Raw genomic sequence first — 19,010 nt, 5'->3', positions numbered from 1 at the left:
TTGTATAGACCCTCTATATACTCCTTTCACCTTTCTGCTTTCCCTTCTTTGCTTAGATCTGGGTTTCCATCTGGGCTCTTGATATTCATACATACAAGTGATTCTCTTTTCTACAAAGGTCTCTTTAATTTTCCTGTAGCCAGTATCTCTCTTACCCCTAGTAATATATGCCTCTACATCCTTACATTTGTCCCCTAGCCATCCCTGCTTAGCCATTTTGCACTTCCTGTCTCTCATTTTTGAGACATTTGTATTCCCTTTTGCCTGCTTCATTTACTGCGTTTTTATATTTTCTCCTTTCATCAATCAAATTCAATATTTCTTCTGTTACCTACGGATTTCTACTAGCCCTCGTCTTTTTAACTACTTGATCCTCTGCTGCCTTCACTACTTCATCCCTCAGAGCTACCCATTCTTCTTCTACTGTATTTCTCTCCCCCATTTGTGACAATTGTTCCCTTATGCTCTCCCTGCAACACTGTACAACCTCTGGTTTAATCAGTTTGTCCAGATCCCATCTCCTTAAATTCCCACCTTTTTGCAGCTTCTTCAGTTTTAATCTACAGCTCATAACCAATACATTGTGGTCAGAGACCACATCTGCCCCTGGAAATGTCTTACAATTTAATACCTGGTTCCTAAATCTCTGTCTTAACATTATATAATCTATCTGATACCTTCTAGTATTTTCAGGATTCTACCGTGTGTACAACCTTCTTTTATGATTCTTGAACCAAGTGTTAGCTATGGTTAAGTTATGCTCTGTGCAAAATTCTACCAGATGGCTTCCTCTTTCATTTCTTTCCCCCAATCCATATTCACCTACTATGTTTGCTTCTCTCCCTTTTCCTACTCTTGAATTCCAGTCACCCGTGACTATTAAATTTTCGTCTCCCTTCACTACCTGAATAATTTCTTTTATCTCATCATATATTTCATCAATTTCTTCATCATCTGCAGAGCTAGTTGGCATATAAACTTGTACTATTGTAGTAGGTGTGGGCTTCGTGTCTATCTTGGCCACAATAATGCGTTTACTATGGTGTTGGTAGTGGCTTACCCGCACTCCTATGTTTTTATTCATTATTAAACCTACTCCTGCATTATCCCTATTGGATTTTGTATTTATAACCCTGTATTCACCTTACCAAAAGTCTTGTTCCTCCTGCCACCGAACTTCACTAATTCCCACTATATCTAACTTTAACCTATCCATTTCCCTTTTTAAGTTTTCTAACCTACCTGCCCGATTAAGGGATCTGACATTCCACGCTCCGATCCGCAGAACGCCAGTTTTCTTTCTCCTGATAACAACGTCCTCTTGAGTAGTCCCCGCCCGGAATAGGGGACTATTTTACCTCTGGAATATTTTACCCAAGACGCCATCATCATTCAACCGTACAGTAAAGCTGCATGTCCTCAGGAAAAATTACGGCTGTAGTTTCCCCTTGCTTTCAGCTGTTCGCAGTACTAGCACAGCAAAGCCGTTTTGGTTAGTGTTGCAAGGCCAGATCAGTCAATCATCCAGACTGTTGCCCCAGCAACTACTGAAAAGGCTGTTGCCCCTCTTCAGGAACCACACGTTTGTCTGGCCTCTCAACAGATACCCCTCCGTTGTGGTTGCACCACGGCCATCTGTATCGCTGAGGCACACAAGCCTCCCCACCAACGGCAAGGTCCATGGTTCATGGGGGCATTATAATCAGAAAGGAATCTAATTGGTGTACAATCTTGACCAGAAAGCTTGCCACTGTCATGTGATTTAAGTTGCTTCACAGCACTGAGGACCTCTGCTAAGACACTCATGTCGGCAGATATTCAGTTCAAATTCTGGAAAATTTACTTCAACCTCTTTGATGCTTGAATTTCATGAACTGTGTTTAGTTACTCTGCTTTAGTGGCAGTGTCATCGATAACATTATCTTGCTATCATGCAGTGTAGATACAGACTGCGTCTTGCCACTAATGCACTTTACACATGACCACAATCTCTCTGGATTTTCTGCGTAATTTGACACTGTGGAAATATTAAAAGCAATTCACATTGAAGTCCACACTTATGTTGAGCTTCTGTAAAACATTGCTAATCTCTTATTAATGTATTTGGTACATCTCTCTCAATTTCTTTGAATTTAAGTCTCATCAGGTCTGCACTTACATAGTTTGGAAGTAGTGGAGTCTCTCTTAGGAAGGCATCTAGCCAAATTTTATCTGGTTCTACATGTTCTATTGGGGACAGCTCTGGGGGGTTTGCTGACTGTGGGAGTACCTGAGCATTATTCAGACAGGCAATGCTCTATCGAAAAAAACGATGCAACACTGTCGTATAAGCAGTAAGATATAAGAATACAGGATGTCTGTGAGGTACCACTGTCCCATCTGAGTTCCTTCGATCACTACCAGCCTTGACCTGAAGGCATACCCAATGGCTCCTCAAACAGTAACAGAAGTAACATTGCTGTTTCTCTCCAAAATATAGGAAGAATGGGACCACCGTTGAGGTCCTTACTCGCCAACAACAGTCTTTCAGCATAGTGCACAATCTTGATTCATTGCTGAACACAATGTGATGCTATTCATCAGCAGCACATGCTTCCTGGTCATGGCAGCAATCCAAACGCACTGTGCTGTTCACGGTAGCCTACAAAAGGGACACTGATTCCCTTGACAGGCTGCTGCTAAGTCTCGAAACAATTACATGGGATGACACAATGTTGCATGGAGAACATAATTTGTTCTTGGATGGCAACTGCACATGTGAAAGTGTTACAATGTGCTTGGTACACAATGTGATGATACTCCCTTGTGGTGGTCAGATGTGGTAGACCAGCACCTTGGCAAGAGTATTCATGTTCCCATGAAATCCTGTCCCATCTTGACAACCCTCAAATCTGGATACTGTACCGTGTAGAGACATTCAATGAGGCCCTTTTCAAACTCTGGCAAGTGTTGATAATTCTGTCTCTCACAATATATCTCTGGATCCTCACTGTAATCTCTCAACATCCGACACTGTTCACACCCCATATATAACCCACCAGACCAGGTAACAACACTAATGCACTCTGGTGGTCATTTTGTCACACATAATTGCAATTATAATCATTTATATACCCGCCTATGTATTTAAGTGTATGGAGTTTTGCTTCACTTCTTTCGCCGGCAGTGTATTTCAACAGTGTGTGCCAATTGTATTGTCTGAGAAGAGACCTATCTTTAGATGAATCATTATTTCTTTGATGGTAATACATGCAAAGCCAAAAGCATAAACAGGGCATCAATATATACGAGCTCAATAATCCAGGTTCTTCTGTAACAAAATATGCTGTATAGAAGGGGTGTTTGATGACATGGGGACAGATGGGGACTCATGCTAGAAAGGGGGGGGGGGGGGGTGTTTGCCTTTTTCAGAGAAGCCATACTCTGAAAACAAAATTAGTACACCATTTTAGAGGTTTTCAGTTCACTCTGGATTTATTGTTGCAACAGTGCACACAGAGTACATGAAAGGATAACATTTACAGATCAATAACACAAGTGGTTCTGAGGTACCAGATAGCAAGCTATGCTGAAACACCCACATTATTAACTGCACATCAAGTTTCATGGACAGTGTGTGGGAAGCTTTATCCTATTGGAACAACACATCACCTTCGTGTTGCAAGAACAGCAAAAGAATTGGTCTAACAACATTCTGCACGTACTGAGCACTTGTCAGCATCCCCTATGGAGACATCAAAGGTGTATGATAGTTTTAGTTCATCACACCCCAGACCATAAGGCCTGGGGGGGGGGGGGGGGGGGGTTCAGTGCATCTAGGGTGAATCCACTCTATGAGAGTGTTCACCAGGTCAACTTTGAACATGCAGATGACCACCACCTGCATGCAGGTAGAACCTGCTTTCAGCGCTAAAGACTATGGCACGCCATTCCATTGTTCATGTGATACTCTAATAGCATCACTCGAGCCATGCAGGTCGATGCTGTGGCGTGAGTGGAAGATGAGCTAGAGGTATGCATGCCCACAGTCCCACTGCTAATAACTGGTTCACAACATTTCGTGTAGACATGTCTGGGCTAGCAAGCCCTTTTATCTGCGCTGTGGTAGCTGTACGATCCGATACTGCTGCCCTTACAGTACAACTATTTTGGCAGGTGTCTGTGCTGTGTGGATGTCCAGAACATCCTCTATAGGTGTGAGAATGTTCACATGACCACTGATACCAGTATCATTGCACATCTAACACAGAACATCCAACTTGTGTGGCCATTCTCCCAAAGGACTATCCTGGCACTCTGAAGGGCACAATTTGATGCCTTTCAGACTTGCATATCTTGCTGTAAGAAGCACAAGTGCTCTCTGTAGCATGGTTGCCTACTTGCTTCACACGTCTGCACACCACACAGCCATCTGGCTACGAGCATTCCCTATTAAAGGATTGACACAGATGGCTCTCTGGCAGCTATGCACTATTGCACCTGTTGGTTGATGACACTGAAACCAATACCAGTTTATCTACCATCCCACATGTGGTTTCCCCCAGCGGTGAATTCACACGAATAATTACTTCAACAGCATTGTACTAAGCAAAAATCTTTGGCATCTAAAAACACATTGCACTCTGGCACATTTAATAGAAGGAACATCCTCAAAAAGCTGAAATGCTATTGGCTTGTTATTCAAAAAGTGTTCAAATGGCTCTGAGCACTATGGGACTCAACTGCTGAGGTCATTAGTCCCCTAGAACTTAGAACTAGTTAAACCTAACTAAACTAAGGACATCACAAACATCCATGCCCGAGGCAGGATTCGAACCTGCGACCGTAGCGGTCTTGCGGTTCCAGACTGCAGCACCTTTAACCGCACAACCACTTCGGCCGGCTTCAAAAAGTGTGATGACTGAAAAGTCTAAGGATTGATGAGATGTTTCTTTTCCACAGAGTTTAAGAATTCAATATCGTAAGTGCCAAATCACGGTAGTACTTAACCTGAAAACCACTTCCAGTTGTCATATACAGTACATGTATGTCCGATGTGAGACTAAGACAGTATTATTTATGTTGAGAGTCAAGCATCTGTTGGCTTTTTAAAAAAAAAAAAAAAAAAAAAAAAAAAAAAAAAAAAAAAAAAAAAAAAAAAAAATTCTTTCATAAAATTGATACGCTATTTTCCTGTCAGCATTACTTTACACCAAATACTCAGTGTAAAACAACAATGTACAGAGACATAATAAAATAAAGAGAATACTATCAATGGTGGTTGCAATAGGTAAATGGAAGAGACTTAAGAAAAATTCCCAGAATGGTTTAATCAACAAGTAACTTAAGTTTCTGAGCAATATGCTCACTCCTGTCATTTTCTGTAGTACTGTCAGAGGCAATGAGCATTGCTGAGGTAGGGTGGAGAAGGTGGTTATTGGAATGGAGCAAAGCCACCCATGCAGTCAATTCTTGGGTTACAAATGGGTATAAGTAAATAGATGTAAGAACTACTATACACATTTAGTGAACCCAGAGTGATGGAACTTACACAATGTGTTGTTGTGTCCTTTACATACCACAATGAGCAATGTTTTTTATTATACTGCTACTACTATGTTGTTGTTGTCGTCATCGTCATCTTCAGTCCAGAGACTGGTTTGATGCAGCTCTCCATGCTACATTATCCTGTGCAAGCTTCTTCATCTCCCAGTACTATTTGTAATTATTAAATAGATTATTTTATTATCCTCACCAGTGCACATCCTGATGGACAACCTTGCATGGGCAAAACAATGTAGTAGTTCAGGAATCAGCCTCTGAGGCTGTACACATCGCATCGTGTGGGCAGACCCATCGACACGTTACGGTATACGAGGGCAGTTCAATAAGTAATGCAACACATTTTTTTCTGAAACAGGGGTTGTTTTATTCAGCATTGAAATACACCAGGTTATTCCCCAATCTTTTAGCTACACAACACTATTTTTCAACGTAATCTCCATTCAATGCTACAGCCTTACGCCATCTTGAAATGAGGGCCTGTATGCCTGCACGGTACCATTCCACTGGTCGATGTCGGAGCCAACGTCGTACTGCATCAATAACTTCTTCTTCATCCGCGTAGTGCCTCCCATGGATTGCGTCCTTCATTGGGCCAAACATGTGGAAATCCGACAGTGCGAGATCGGGGCTGTAGGGTGCATGAGGAAGAACAGTCCACTGAAGTTTTGTGAGCTCCTCTCGGGTGCGAAGACTTGTGTGAGGTCTTGCGTTGTCATGAAGAAGGAGAAGTTCGTTCAGATTTTTGTGCCTACGAACACGCTGAAGTCGTTTCTTCAATTTCTGAAGAGTAGCACAATACACTTCAGAGTTGATCGTTTGACCATGGGGAAGGACATCGAACAGAATAACCCCTTCAGCGTCCCAGAAGACTGTAACCATGACTTTACCGGCTGAGGGTATGGCTTTAAACTTTTTCTTGGTAGGGGAGTGGGTGTGGCGCCACTCCATTGATTGCCGTTTTGTTTCAGGTTCGAAGTGATGAACCTATGTTTCATCACCTGTAACAATCTTTGACAAGAAATTGTCACCCTCAGCCACATGACAAGCAAGCAATTCCGCACAGATGATTCTCCTTTGCTCTTTATGGTGTTCGGTTAGACAACGAGGGACCCAGCGGGAACAAACCTTTGAATATCCCAACTGGTGAACAATTGTGACAGCACTACCAACAGAGATGTCAAGTTGAGCACTGAGTTGTTTGATGGTGATCTGTCGATCATCTCGAACGAGTGTGTTCGCACGCTCCGCCATTGCAGGAGTCACAGCTGTGCACGGCCGGCCCGCACGAGGGAGATCAGACAGTCTTGCTTGACCTTGCGGCGATGATGGCACACGCTTTGCCCAACGACTCACCGTGCTTTTGTCCACTGCCAGATCACCGTAGACATTCTGCAAGCGCCTATGAATATCTGAGATGCCCTGGTTTTCCGCCAAAAGAAACTCGATCACTGCCCGTTGTTTGCAACGCACATCCGTTACAGACGCCATTTTAACAGCTCCGTACAGCGCTGCCACCTGTCGGAAGTCAATGAAACTATACGAGACGAAGCGAGAATGTTTGAAAATATTCCACAAGAAATTTTCAGTTTTTTCAACCAAAATTGGCCGAGAAAAAAAATGTGTTGCATTACTTATTGAACTGCCCTCGTATTAATAATTTTTACTTATGGACCGTCTGACAGCAACTGAATAAAACACAATTTTAGTGCCATACGCGTTTCGCCTTTATTTTCTGCAAGGCATCATCAGTGGCAGGTTGCGTGGACAATTTCTTACATATTACGCTCCTGTTGCATTTTTGGTGTTTTTCTTCTTCTTATGAACGCCAATTTGCGGTTTTTTTCGCCATTCCACAACACTACGCACAGAACACTTGTTTTAAAGCAATGTTTTGGTTTCTGTTAATATACCGTAATATTACATGCAACTGAGGAAGACAGGACTATAAAAGTTGAAGATGTCCATCGACACGTGTTTACTTCGCAGCAAGACAAGTGGAGCAGGCCAGTGCTCATGCGGAGTAGACTGCAGAGGATCTAGCCTAGCAGTCATGCCGAAGGTTGTCATGAGCTCAAGTCATTAGCCGACCATGCCAGCCACGTGCCGAGTTACTGTCGTACATGTTTATCTCCCTGGGTATGGGCACTCTGCTTGCCGAATTTAAATTTGCTCAGCGATTTAGTTCCATTCACAATGTTCTGTTACCCAGGTGTTACTGAGTCACTGTCTGCCTGTGAAGTACCGTGCCAACCATGTCAAGTAGCGGTGTTGCCACACCTCCTGCAGATACCAAAATTATGTTTAGATAACGGCAAGTGATATTCCTCAGTGGCTCACTGAGTATGTGCCCAGGTGTAGGCTTTGAACCCAAGTGGGTCTTTGGTTTTTTTTTTCCCTGTCATCATCTGGCAATGATTTATTACTGTAAAAAATGCCAAGCTACACTGTGGTGTGGAATTCAGTTTAAGCTGGCAAGTCAGTTCCGAGGTTGGGCGAAGGCAAGGGCATACCAGAACCAATATGACTGTGCCTAGTAAAGAACTGCAGTAATCAAACCAACCTTCAGGATGAGGACAATTATACTTTTCTATGTCAATACGAATATTAGAAATTGATTCCTTTCTGAAACATCCATCCAGCCATTAAATGGAAGATATACAGTATACCGATGTATGATGAATCTGCAAGATCAACATAGCTTGTACCAAGGAAGTCCAGTTTTGAAACCATAGAGAGGTGGAGGGAGGGTATTTTCTACTTTCCATAAAAATATTGTTTAACACTTTATCAGGTTAACTTGTTGGCTTCAGTGCAACTATCAAGAAGAATAAAGAGTAAGGGCAACATGCAGAAGTGTTTCTTTATATTTCATCTCAGAGTGGAGTAAATATACGTGTGTGTGTGTGTGTGTGTGTGTGTGTGTGTGTGTGTGTGTGTGTGTGTGTGCGCGCGTGCAGGCACGCACGCCCCCTGCCCCCCCCCCCCTTCCCCCCCCCCCCCCACACACACACACACACACACACCCACACCCACTTCACTATGTTAACATGCATGAATTTTCGTCACATTTTGACAAACAATCTACAAAAGTGCACATTCGAAGTTTAAATCAACAGACCCCATCCGGTTAGAATGCTATACCTCAATTATTGAATTTGCAGTTGATAATTAAAATAGAACTCTCAAATCTACAAGTAGGTTACTTTCAAATTCTATGGTAGAGTATGGATGTGCTGTGTTCTACATCTCACAAGCTGCCGAAATAATTGTGGACACTTTATTGTTCACTTAATCCAAATATCTTTCAACATGAAATCTTCACTTAACATTACCACAGTGTAACTGCATTTATACAGTAAATTAATGAGTTTTGGAATTTGTCTAAGTCTAAACCACATTGCAAAGGCCAGTCTCTAACCTACTAATCAAAATTAACTTTGTGGTACATACATACATGATTTAAGAGAATCTTTAACATATTTCATTGAACTTTAAATAGTACAACTGCCCAATTAACAAATGCAGAGTAGAGAAGGTAACTGTGTTTGAAGGAGCGCAAGAACAACTGTATGGCGGTAAGAATTCAAACCAATTTTTTATTATTTTGTTAACTGTTGACAATGATTAACATTTTCGGTTCCAGCAACTGTTTGAGGGAACCAAATTTTGAAAAACAGAAAAGATGTACGTCTATGCTGAATTGTGTAACGTGATCTAAGACCTATTCTTAAATAAGTTGCTAACCACTTATAACGCAGATAAAAAATTCCTAGCTTTCTTCACTAAACTATCCAAGCATAGCTCAAAGGCCCTTTTACTTTCTTTCACTCAAGTACATGACAGAAAGTATGCATGAAAATGGTTCTGCTCTCATAGAATGGAAAGGACTTCTCCTTTCATAATAAACTCTCTCTTCCACCATTGGATGTCACTAGAGATTTTCTTGTAATAAATGACTCTTTAAATATTCTATTGTGATATACAACTGTGAGGTCAGTTTGACAGTAAACCTCAACGTGCTTAGATATTTTCTTGAGGCACTGTCAAAACTGAAGCAGCTTCATCCTGCCACACGTAAAATCTTGTGTAGGAGATTGTTCAAGGCAGTAATGGCAATGCCTTCCACATTCAGCAGTTTAGAAATTTCCATGTCTCTCAACTGAACAAAATCACAATCCAAGGCAGAGAAGCTGTGTCCAGAGATAAGAAACTTATGTTCTACAGCATCAAATGTGTCATTAGTGTAAAGATAAACACCCAAAAACAAATTCACTTAATTTTTAGTGGCTGCACAGATCTCACTCCACATACTGTCACACTGATCTCTATGTTGTAAAAAGACAACTGGAGACTTTAGCACATACTACTGTAAGTTTTGGGTCTATACATGAGATATTGCAGGTCTGTAAGTTTGGGGTCTATAAATGAGATGCTGCACGTCTATACACTCCTGGTAAGGGATCACTCCTGGCAGAGCACTACTTATAAAACCAATTTTTATGGCCTTAAATGCATGCTGTTGGTTTACTCACGATTAAGATGATGATGATGACAATGGGGACAGCTGTTGAAAGATCAAGAATTTTATTATAAATGATGGGGCTTGAGGATTTTATTAACTTTCTCCACTCTTCTGTGGGGCAATTCCAGTCCAGCTTCTGCAGTTTTGGCGAGTGATTTTTTTTTTCTCTCAAATTTTACATTTAGTCACTAATATTATACATATATCTAACTGCAGCCTTTGAAAGCGAAAGTTCAAAAAATACTTGCACAAAACAGTGTGGTAAAACTTGACTGTAATGTCAGTGTTGGGCTGTTTCATTGTGAAGGCTCAAAGCATACTGTTCACATTCAGGTCTGGGGTTCAGAATTTTTTGGCTGACTACGCCCTGTTGTAACAGCTTTCTTCTCTAACTAAGACCTGTTTTAATAGCTTTCTTCTCTCACAATATTCCTGTCCTAAAGACAGGAATGAGTGCCACAATCATATTTGAATGTTGAAATATCAGTTCACAACTGTGGTAAACTTTTTGAGGCTTTATGGGAAATGTTTGCAGAAATGTTTTTATACACCCTTTCAAATTTCCCTGTCAATCTAGGACAAAGCTTACAGCGTATTGACTATGACTGATAATTATCCACCATGGCTACATCTTGCAATTGGCATAGTTAGCAGCAGTCTCCTTCAAATAACTTCTCTGAAGGTTTTGGCCTCATTTAAAAAAAATCTCCGAGTGCTTCATCTTCATTCCCTCTAATTCTTTAGAACTATATTTGCACTTTACCTTAAACAAACAGACAACAAATTACTAACATTTCATCAATAAAATAATTTTTGTTCTTACTGGCTTATCTTTAAATAATGAAACACTATTTCCAAGATGTCTACAACAGTAAATTAACATGAAAGCTTCAAATGACAATTTAAAGACATGTAAGTAATAAAAATATTTAAATGTTGGCAAAAATAGTAATAGTACCTAATATTAATGACCTTTAATGATGTTTGTTTTGCCATTTTTCTTTTGTTTACTTCAGCAGTGTAGAACTTCCCACCAATTGTTATGTAGCAGCTTCCTTTTTCACTTCTCCTTCCCATTTCATCCCACACTGAAAGCTTCAACATCCACTCACAAGGTGGCAGATATGTCATGGCACTTTGATCTCTTCGGTGTGCAGCTGCCTCTGGCCATAGCAGCAGCACCATTTGTTAATGTCACAAACCACTACAATGGACGAGTATCTTCTTTAATCATACAGTTCTCCATTGGCATCAATGTGTACCTTACTATTGAACAAAACATGCTAACTGCCCAATTTTAGAACTTTGATTTATTAGCTTCCTCACTCTACAAATATTTGTTTTAGGGGAGGAATCATCTTTCTTGGTATGAATTCAATACTGGAAAGTCCTGGAAGAAACACAAATATGGAAGGAGCAAAGGTAACCCCTCACTGTACAGCTGATGCACTGAACAGTCAACAGGCAAATAAAGGCTGATACCATTGCTAAGCTCTCAGTGTCCTACCTGACTTGGCACTACAAACAAGTAGCATGTGCAATTGTATGTGTCTGTTTTGTTAGGCTGTTAGCTCACAAAAGAATATTGCCCGGAAGCTAAGGAACAAACAAGATTCAATGCATTCCTGTCAACTCCTCAATTATACAGTAAGTGGTTACCTTTAATTCCATTATTTCTTCACATACAACTTACCTTGTATGCAGATTCATACAACAACCACACTGGAAATATGATTTTCACTATGGATTCTGCTCCTGATTAATCATCTTGGAGCAACATTTTAATAGCAGTTATTTCCCACTTTGGTAACAGTACTAACTATTTGGTACAAACAGCACATTTATAGTATTTTGAAAAACAATGAGAAATATCAAAATCTGATGGATACTATATCAATTAAGATGCTGAAATTTCCTTGTAAAGACAGTTGGATACTATTGAAATTCAGGTTCACAAATGCAAATGTAATTATCTTTTGCCTGTAATCTGCTTCAGAATACGCACCAATACATACAAACCATTCGCACATGTTCAATGCACCCATCCTCTTATACAACAGTTAGAGTGGAGGAACCTGTTGAATACTGCTATCTCTGTGGAATTTTCAATTGAAAATACTTACTTGTCCCTCTCCATCTCTGGCATGAGATTTAACATAGTACATTGGGCAAACTGTGATCTACTGGTACTTCAATAAATCAAACAATTTAAGTAAGTGCAGTAAATCCAAAAATGTTTATATTTTCATATTTCAGGACAAGTTCAGAATGCATTAGCATCTAATGTAAGTGCAAAATTTATTTTTACTACGTACACAGTAATAAAATATTGGAACTTCAATGTGTTTGAAAATAAAAAAATTTGCTTTGTCTCACTAGTTATGCTATCAGTCTCATTAAATGCATAGAACCAACAATACGACAATTCTAAAAAAAATAATTAAAAGAAAATAATTTATTTTCACACATTAAACAGTTTACACATCTCATTTCTCAAACTGCTGATTTAAAATATAATAAAGGTTTCTATATACAGTCACTTCAAACTCAAATAAATTAAGAAACTAAAATATGTTTCAAAAAATTCTGCAACAGAAACAGAAATATCGTCCAGTCTAAAATCACAGTTTTTGAAAAAACATCAAATAAAGACCTCAAAAGCAAATTAATTTGTGGTCCACAAAACGCCCTTTGCTCCCAGTACTTTTAATTTCTGTTTTTTTAGTAAAATTATTAGCTTCCCTTTCTATGAAACCACTTCACCAAAAAATATCGTTTACCAATATCGGCATCAATGACTAAATAAAAATACAGCAGAAGTCTTAAAAAAATAAAGAAAGCAACACAATGAAGATGTGTAATTGCCAAATACAACTAGATAATCTGAACTTTTAACATTGATTTTGTAACAAATCAATAATTTCTTTCAGTAGATGATACAAACTGTAGCATCACTGACAAGAAACTGAATACATTGATGGTATAAACAAATAACAACACACACATCATGCATTAAAATTTTCATGACATTATGGAACTGGCAGTCTAATGAAGGTTCCTGATTTCCAAACAAATTGGTAACACATCAGAACCTGGAATTTTGTACACTGATGAATGCACGAAGTGTTCAACATCGATGTCAACGTTCAAAAATATTGCTCCATAAAATTTATTTAACTTCATCTTGGTACATTTTCTAAGTCTTCTTGTCTTTGCCTCACATCTGGTACCCTTAACGTACGATCTTCTTCGATGTCATTTATTCTTACTTGCAGCTGTGCAGCTACACCATTGGCAACCTCTGGAACATTTTGTGGATCCTGTGGAACAGCATTGTCCTCAATGCCTCGTGCATCAGTCCCATCTTTGGGTGTGTCTACCTGATAAAGGATATTATGACAAAGGGGGCACCTGTCTTGCACATACAACCATTTCCTCAGGCATACACCATGAAAAAAGTGATTGCAATGCGTAATTTTTGCACTTTTCATCTCTTGATAACAAATGGCACAGACATCATTTAACTCAACCAGCTGTTCTGGTGTGGCCTCAAGAAGGGAATTTATTTTATTTACTGCAGTGCGTCTTTTCTTGAACACGCTCCAGCCAGCTCGAGCTTCACACCAAATGTTGAAATATGCATGGACACACATCATTATGGCACGTATTGCACCACCAGATTCAAAAAACAAAATCCATGCTCCATTGAAAAACAGGAATATGCCAAAGCAGAATTCTACTGCATTTCCTGAAGCTCTAATATAATATACATAATCATCCAACTTCTCCCAGAATGTACTGCGGTATGCATCAATTAAGAAGAGAGAGTATATCAGGAGTGATACAACCACTTTTACTATCACTTCTATACTAAATGCTGAGACTGCAAACAGCCAAGTGCTGGTAGCATGCTGAGACCAAAGGTAAGTAAGGAGAGAAATTGGGAAAAGTATGAGGAATGCACAGACTAACAATGCCCTAACATGTCTGTGCAGTGACGGGTTGTGGGAAGCACTTAAAGACATTAACAATGGATTGACAATATTGTGTATAAAATGTAATAGGGCTGTAAATAAAAGACAGAAATTGCGACAAAGCCGAACAAATCTTTTCTCTGGGTCCAAACCAGTAAGTCCAGTTTGTAGCGCCAATATGTAAAACAATATTGCAGAGACAGTGCCAATACTTCGATCATCATCTTCCTCTATTAAGAGGACCCACTGGAAGAAACAACCAATATAGTGACAAATGTAAGAAACAACACTTGCCATTCCAAGAACAGCCATCAATGTCTCGCAACCACTTATTAGAAGGCTCTTTGCCATCCCAAATAGTGCTCCTATTGCTGTAAGACTGCTTCCATCTTCTGCCAAGTGATCCACAAGCAAGATGCTGGCATGTTCCCAAACTCTGAGAATCCAGAATGTGCGAAGCACCGTAGGGACATTCAAACGGGTCCATTCAGTTTCTACAAGTGCTGAGAGCCCGTAATTATTTATGAAAGTTCTTGTGTTTTGGTATCCACTGAAAATTGTCTGGACAACTGCCAAAGCACTGTACCACAACACAAATTTCACTATTGCTAATGGAAGCAAGGCTGCAAAAACAGGTGCATGGTGCAGTACTGATGGTGGTAGTACTGGTAGCACTGCAAGGACTGATGGTGCCATAAAACTCACAGGTATGAGTTTTTGCACCAAACTGTACCTTGGACCTAGGTGCACATAAGTAAAAACAAAGGCTAGGAGACACTGTATGAAATAATTCTGAACTACTGCAAACCCGCAACCATTTGGATCAAACAGTTTGGTCAAGTTCAGAGAAAGAATATCTTCTAGGATGCTAGTATCACTTTCATCCACCATTGATGTTATAACAGTCTTCATTGTACTAACATTTGTCCAGTATGAGACAAATACAATTCCAACAGACATCAGGTACATATAAACAATCATCAAATGCTTCGTTCGCAGCATAAATACGCACATTGCTGCTATGATACCTGGAAAGAAAAGAAGAAAAAACAAAGGTAATTAAAAATATTGTACCCATAACATGTATAACAAGAAGTTACCAACATATTCCACATTTTTATGAATTTCCGGTCTTCTGAAAAATGATAAAACCTCCCAATGGCATTGGTGGTGAGGACAGACAATTAAACAAGTTACTATACTGGTACATACACTCCCAACGATACTGTATGGTGAATGGCTGAGAGTATATACAAACAACATAGACTGGACAGGTAAATTGCTACTGCAATATCATGACAGCAAAATTTAACAAACTGCAACTAACTTACTAAATTTCTTGCACATGAAAAAAAAAGAAAAAAAAGAAAAAAACACATAAAAATAGAACTGAGATCTAAGGATTAATGATTCATATTTACATTCTGTGTCATTTTACTGTAGTGTTCCTTATGCAGATGAAGTGTGCACCCTGCAAACCATTTAACATTTGTTTGAAAATACAAAATGTTCTTAAAATGAACTTTATCTAAACAATATTGAATTGTATAATGGATGAATCTATTTTAAGAGTAATGATGTAGCATAAACATGAGCATCATAACATTGAATTTTAGTTGGTCAATATCATCCACATTATTTCAGACGGTGTTTGAAACAGACAATACCCAAAGTACCTGCCACCACACACTGGACAGTTGGTGTCTGCGTTATTTTGTCCATAAAGCAACAAGAATTTATGTTTTAAATGTTTTTGTGATGATTAATTATAAGTTTGTATGATGACTACACTCCATAAAATGTGTGCATTGTAACAAAAAATACGTTTTGACATCATTCAACAGCCAACATAAATAGATTATTTCTTCTTTTGTTTTTTTAACTGAAAGCTCTGCATTTTCAAACATTTGAATATTATGATAGATAGATAAAAATATTAAAGTCACATAGCCTCTCCTGCTACATCCTGTCTCTTAGCACCAAGTTGGTGAACCCTGGAAACCTGAGAAACTTTGTAAAGGATTGGGTACCCTACCCCAGCAGGAAATGATTCAGGGAAGACGAGAGCAGAATAAATGCTCCTCTGAAGGATAAGGGTTGAATGTAGGGCCAACACCACTCCCTTAGAAAAAAATACTGTTGCTAATAACTTGACAGAGAAAGCCAGACTGCTGTCGTGGAGACAAAATAATCTAAGGAACAATGATATGAATAGGACTCAATTTGGAGAATGAAATATACGTACCCTGCTGCAAACAGAAGCAATGAAAAATGTAGCCAAAGAAGTGTGTTGAGTTAAGGATTGGAATTAGTTGGCCTCCAAGAGATCAGATGGAAGTTTGAAAGAGAAACACAGAAGCAAAATTTTACATTATATTACTCTGGGAGAGGTGATTGACAACGAAATGTTGTTGGGTTCATGGTAACAAAAATATGCGCAAATCTATCCTTCCCTTCATGTCATGTAATGACATAATATGCATCCTCATGTAATATCACATTCTACTATGGAAATAATTGCGTCGTATACTGTGTTGTGTGTAAGAACTAAAGACGTTACTCCCTGCATAAGAAAAGCGAACATTACCTATGCATTATCTCCGATTTTTACTATCTCTGTTGAATGTAATGTTAATGACTATGGCTTTGCTTTTACTAAGATAAAGATGTGGGGAATTTGTAATTGTGAATATTACGTATTACAACTCACTAGCAAGAGCAAAAGTTGTATTCGAGGAAGAAAGAAATGAGTGCTCATCTCTGATAAATAATTGCATGAAGCTCAATGTAAATGTTACTCTAGTCATTCTAATTACTACAGAAGTTTCAACTACATTCTGTCAACATGGAATTGGAGAGACGCTGGAGAGATTGGCACACAGATGTGCAAATACACATGGCGACTTTTCAATGGACTCCAGAGCATGCAACAAGAAATCTGCCATAGTTCAACATATTACCACATGAGAAAAACACACACACACACACACACACACACAAACAAAGGCAAGCTTAGTTTCATTGGACATTCACACTGTTTGAAAAATAAGAATACATGCTAATCTTTTCTATAAAACCATAAAATACAATAAAAATAATAATATATAAGAATAAAAGGAAGATTCCACAATATGACTTTTGCAAACATGTATACTCCAACAGAAGGGTCAGATGAGGATCTGGTTCATAAGTTTTACAATCAACTGCATGAAGTCTGTGAAAGGTTACCATCACGATTCAAGAATAGTCTTGGGGGATTATAATCCAAAGTTTCAAAAAGAACCAACTTTTAATGCCCATTTTGGTAAGGAAAGCTTACATGAGGAACCAAGTGCTAGTGGGCTGAGAGCTGCCCAGTTTGCACCTGCCAATGATCTTAAAGCAATAAGCACGTTTCCCACAAAAAATATTCACAAAGGGACCTGGAAAATTCAGGAACAAATGATACAAATCAAACTGACCACATATCGGTATCCAAAAGATGGGCAAGCAACACTAAAATGTACGCACATTTCAGAGAGCAAACTCAGACTCTGACCACTACCATGTAGCTGCAAAAATGAAGTGAAAGACTGCTAAGGCACATAAAGGGAAAACTAGGGGAATTCTGAAATGGTAAGTAGACAAACTGGAAGACAGAGTTACAGTATTTGGATATCAGAATAAATTGAAACTGAAACTACAGTTAATGGTGCACAGTAATGACACAGATAAGGAATGGGAATGTATTAAGAATATCAGAACTGTGGCAAAGGGGACAACATGAATCCACAATGACTAGAAATGACGAGTGATATGAGGAGGGATGTAGACAAGTGGTGCAACAGAATAAAAAGCAAGACTAAAATGCCTGCAATGAAATACGAGAATTAATCAGGCGATGTATAATGAAAAGAGGGTAGAGACAGAAAGGGTATGCAGAAGAAAGAAAAAGAAAAGCCTTAAAAAGAAATGTAAAGACATGAAAGAGCATTGTAATAGGAATGAGAGTACCAAGTTTTGTAAGAAGTAAAAGAAGGAACACAAGGATACATACTTAAAATAATTGGATGCAAGGATAAATATGGAAACCTGATGACAAAAGAGGCAAGTGATGAACAGATGGAGAGAATACGTTAAAGAAATGCTGGATGGTGATCACACTGAAAAGGAAGCAACCGATATACCATACAGTAAGACCAAAAATAGAAGAGCTTGCTTTTACAGAATCACAGCAGGTGGTGAATTGTAAAAATCACAAACCTCCCTGAAATGACCTAATAATTGCCAAGCTGTTAAAGAGAGGAGACATTACTTTACACAAACAGATACATAAACTTATCTGTTTAATCTGAAATTAAGAAAGAACTCCAGAAGAATGGACTATAGGTGTACTTGGACCCATACATAATAAAGGCTACAAGGCTTGTTGCTCTAACTGCAGAGGGATCACACTGTTGAATGTGGCATACAGGATTTTATCTGGAATCCTATACAATAGTTTAGTCTCATATGCGGAAGATATATTGCATGATTATCAGTGTGGCTTTAGGCCTCATGGATCAACTGTGGACCAAATATTTGTTCTGAGGCAAATACAAGAAGAAGTGTATCAAAATAATTTAAAATTCTACAATATCTATACAGACATTAAGCAGGTCTTTAATAGTCTAAACAGAGAAGAGATGTTAGACGATACCAACCAGACTGTTTGTATACCATCCTAATATAATTCTGTTATTAACGCAACCTTGGCTGGCTCACAGGCAAAGGTGAGTGGGTGTGGAATTAAGTGATTGTTTCAATATCAATAAAGGTTTTAGGCAGGATTATGTTCTTCCCACAGTGTTTTTCAATTTGACCTTAGAAGCAATTGTATGAAAACTGCAAATATCTGTACAAATAGATATAAGAACCACACAAATTGGCTGCATATGCTGATGACATTGCAGTTGCTAGTTGATGAAGAATGTCACTGGAAAGAGTAGTGG

General features: G+C 39.0%; 1 protein-coding gene across 1 annotated transcript in view; it reads right to left on the bottom strand.

Moving 5' to 3' along the window:
• Nucleotides 1-12,273: 12,273 nt before the first annotated feature.
• LOC126175879 (protein TRC8 homolog) overlaps nt 12,274-19,010 on the bottom strand; it is a 37,073-nt gene continuing 30,336 nt past the window's right edge. Inside the window, exon 2 of the mRNA XM_049922920.1 lies at nt 12,274-15,068. Within this exon, the coding sequence (XP_049778877.1) occupies nt 13,246-15,068 (1,823 nt within the window). The 3' untranslated portion in view covers nt 12,274-13,245. The remainder of the gene's footprint in view (nt 15,069-19,010) is intronic.

Source organism: Schistocerca cancellata, chromosome 3 (genome assembly GCF_023864275.1).
Source record: "Schistocerca cancellata isolate TAMUIC-IGC-003103 chromosome 3, iqSchCanc2.1, whole genome shotgun sequence".
Classification (NCBI taxonomy): Eukaryota; Metazoa; Arthropoda; class Insecta; order Orthoptera; family Acrididae; genus Schistocerca; species Schistocerca cancellata.
The sequence above is the reverse complement of the archived record's forward strand: the minus strand, read 5'-3'. Positions and strand labels throughout refer to the sequence as shown.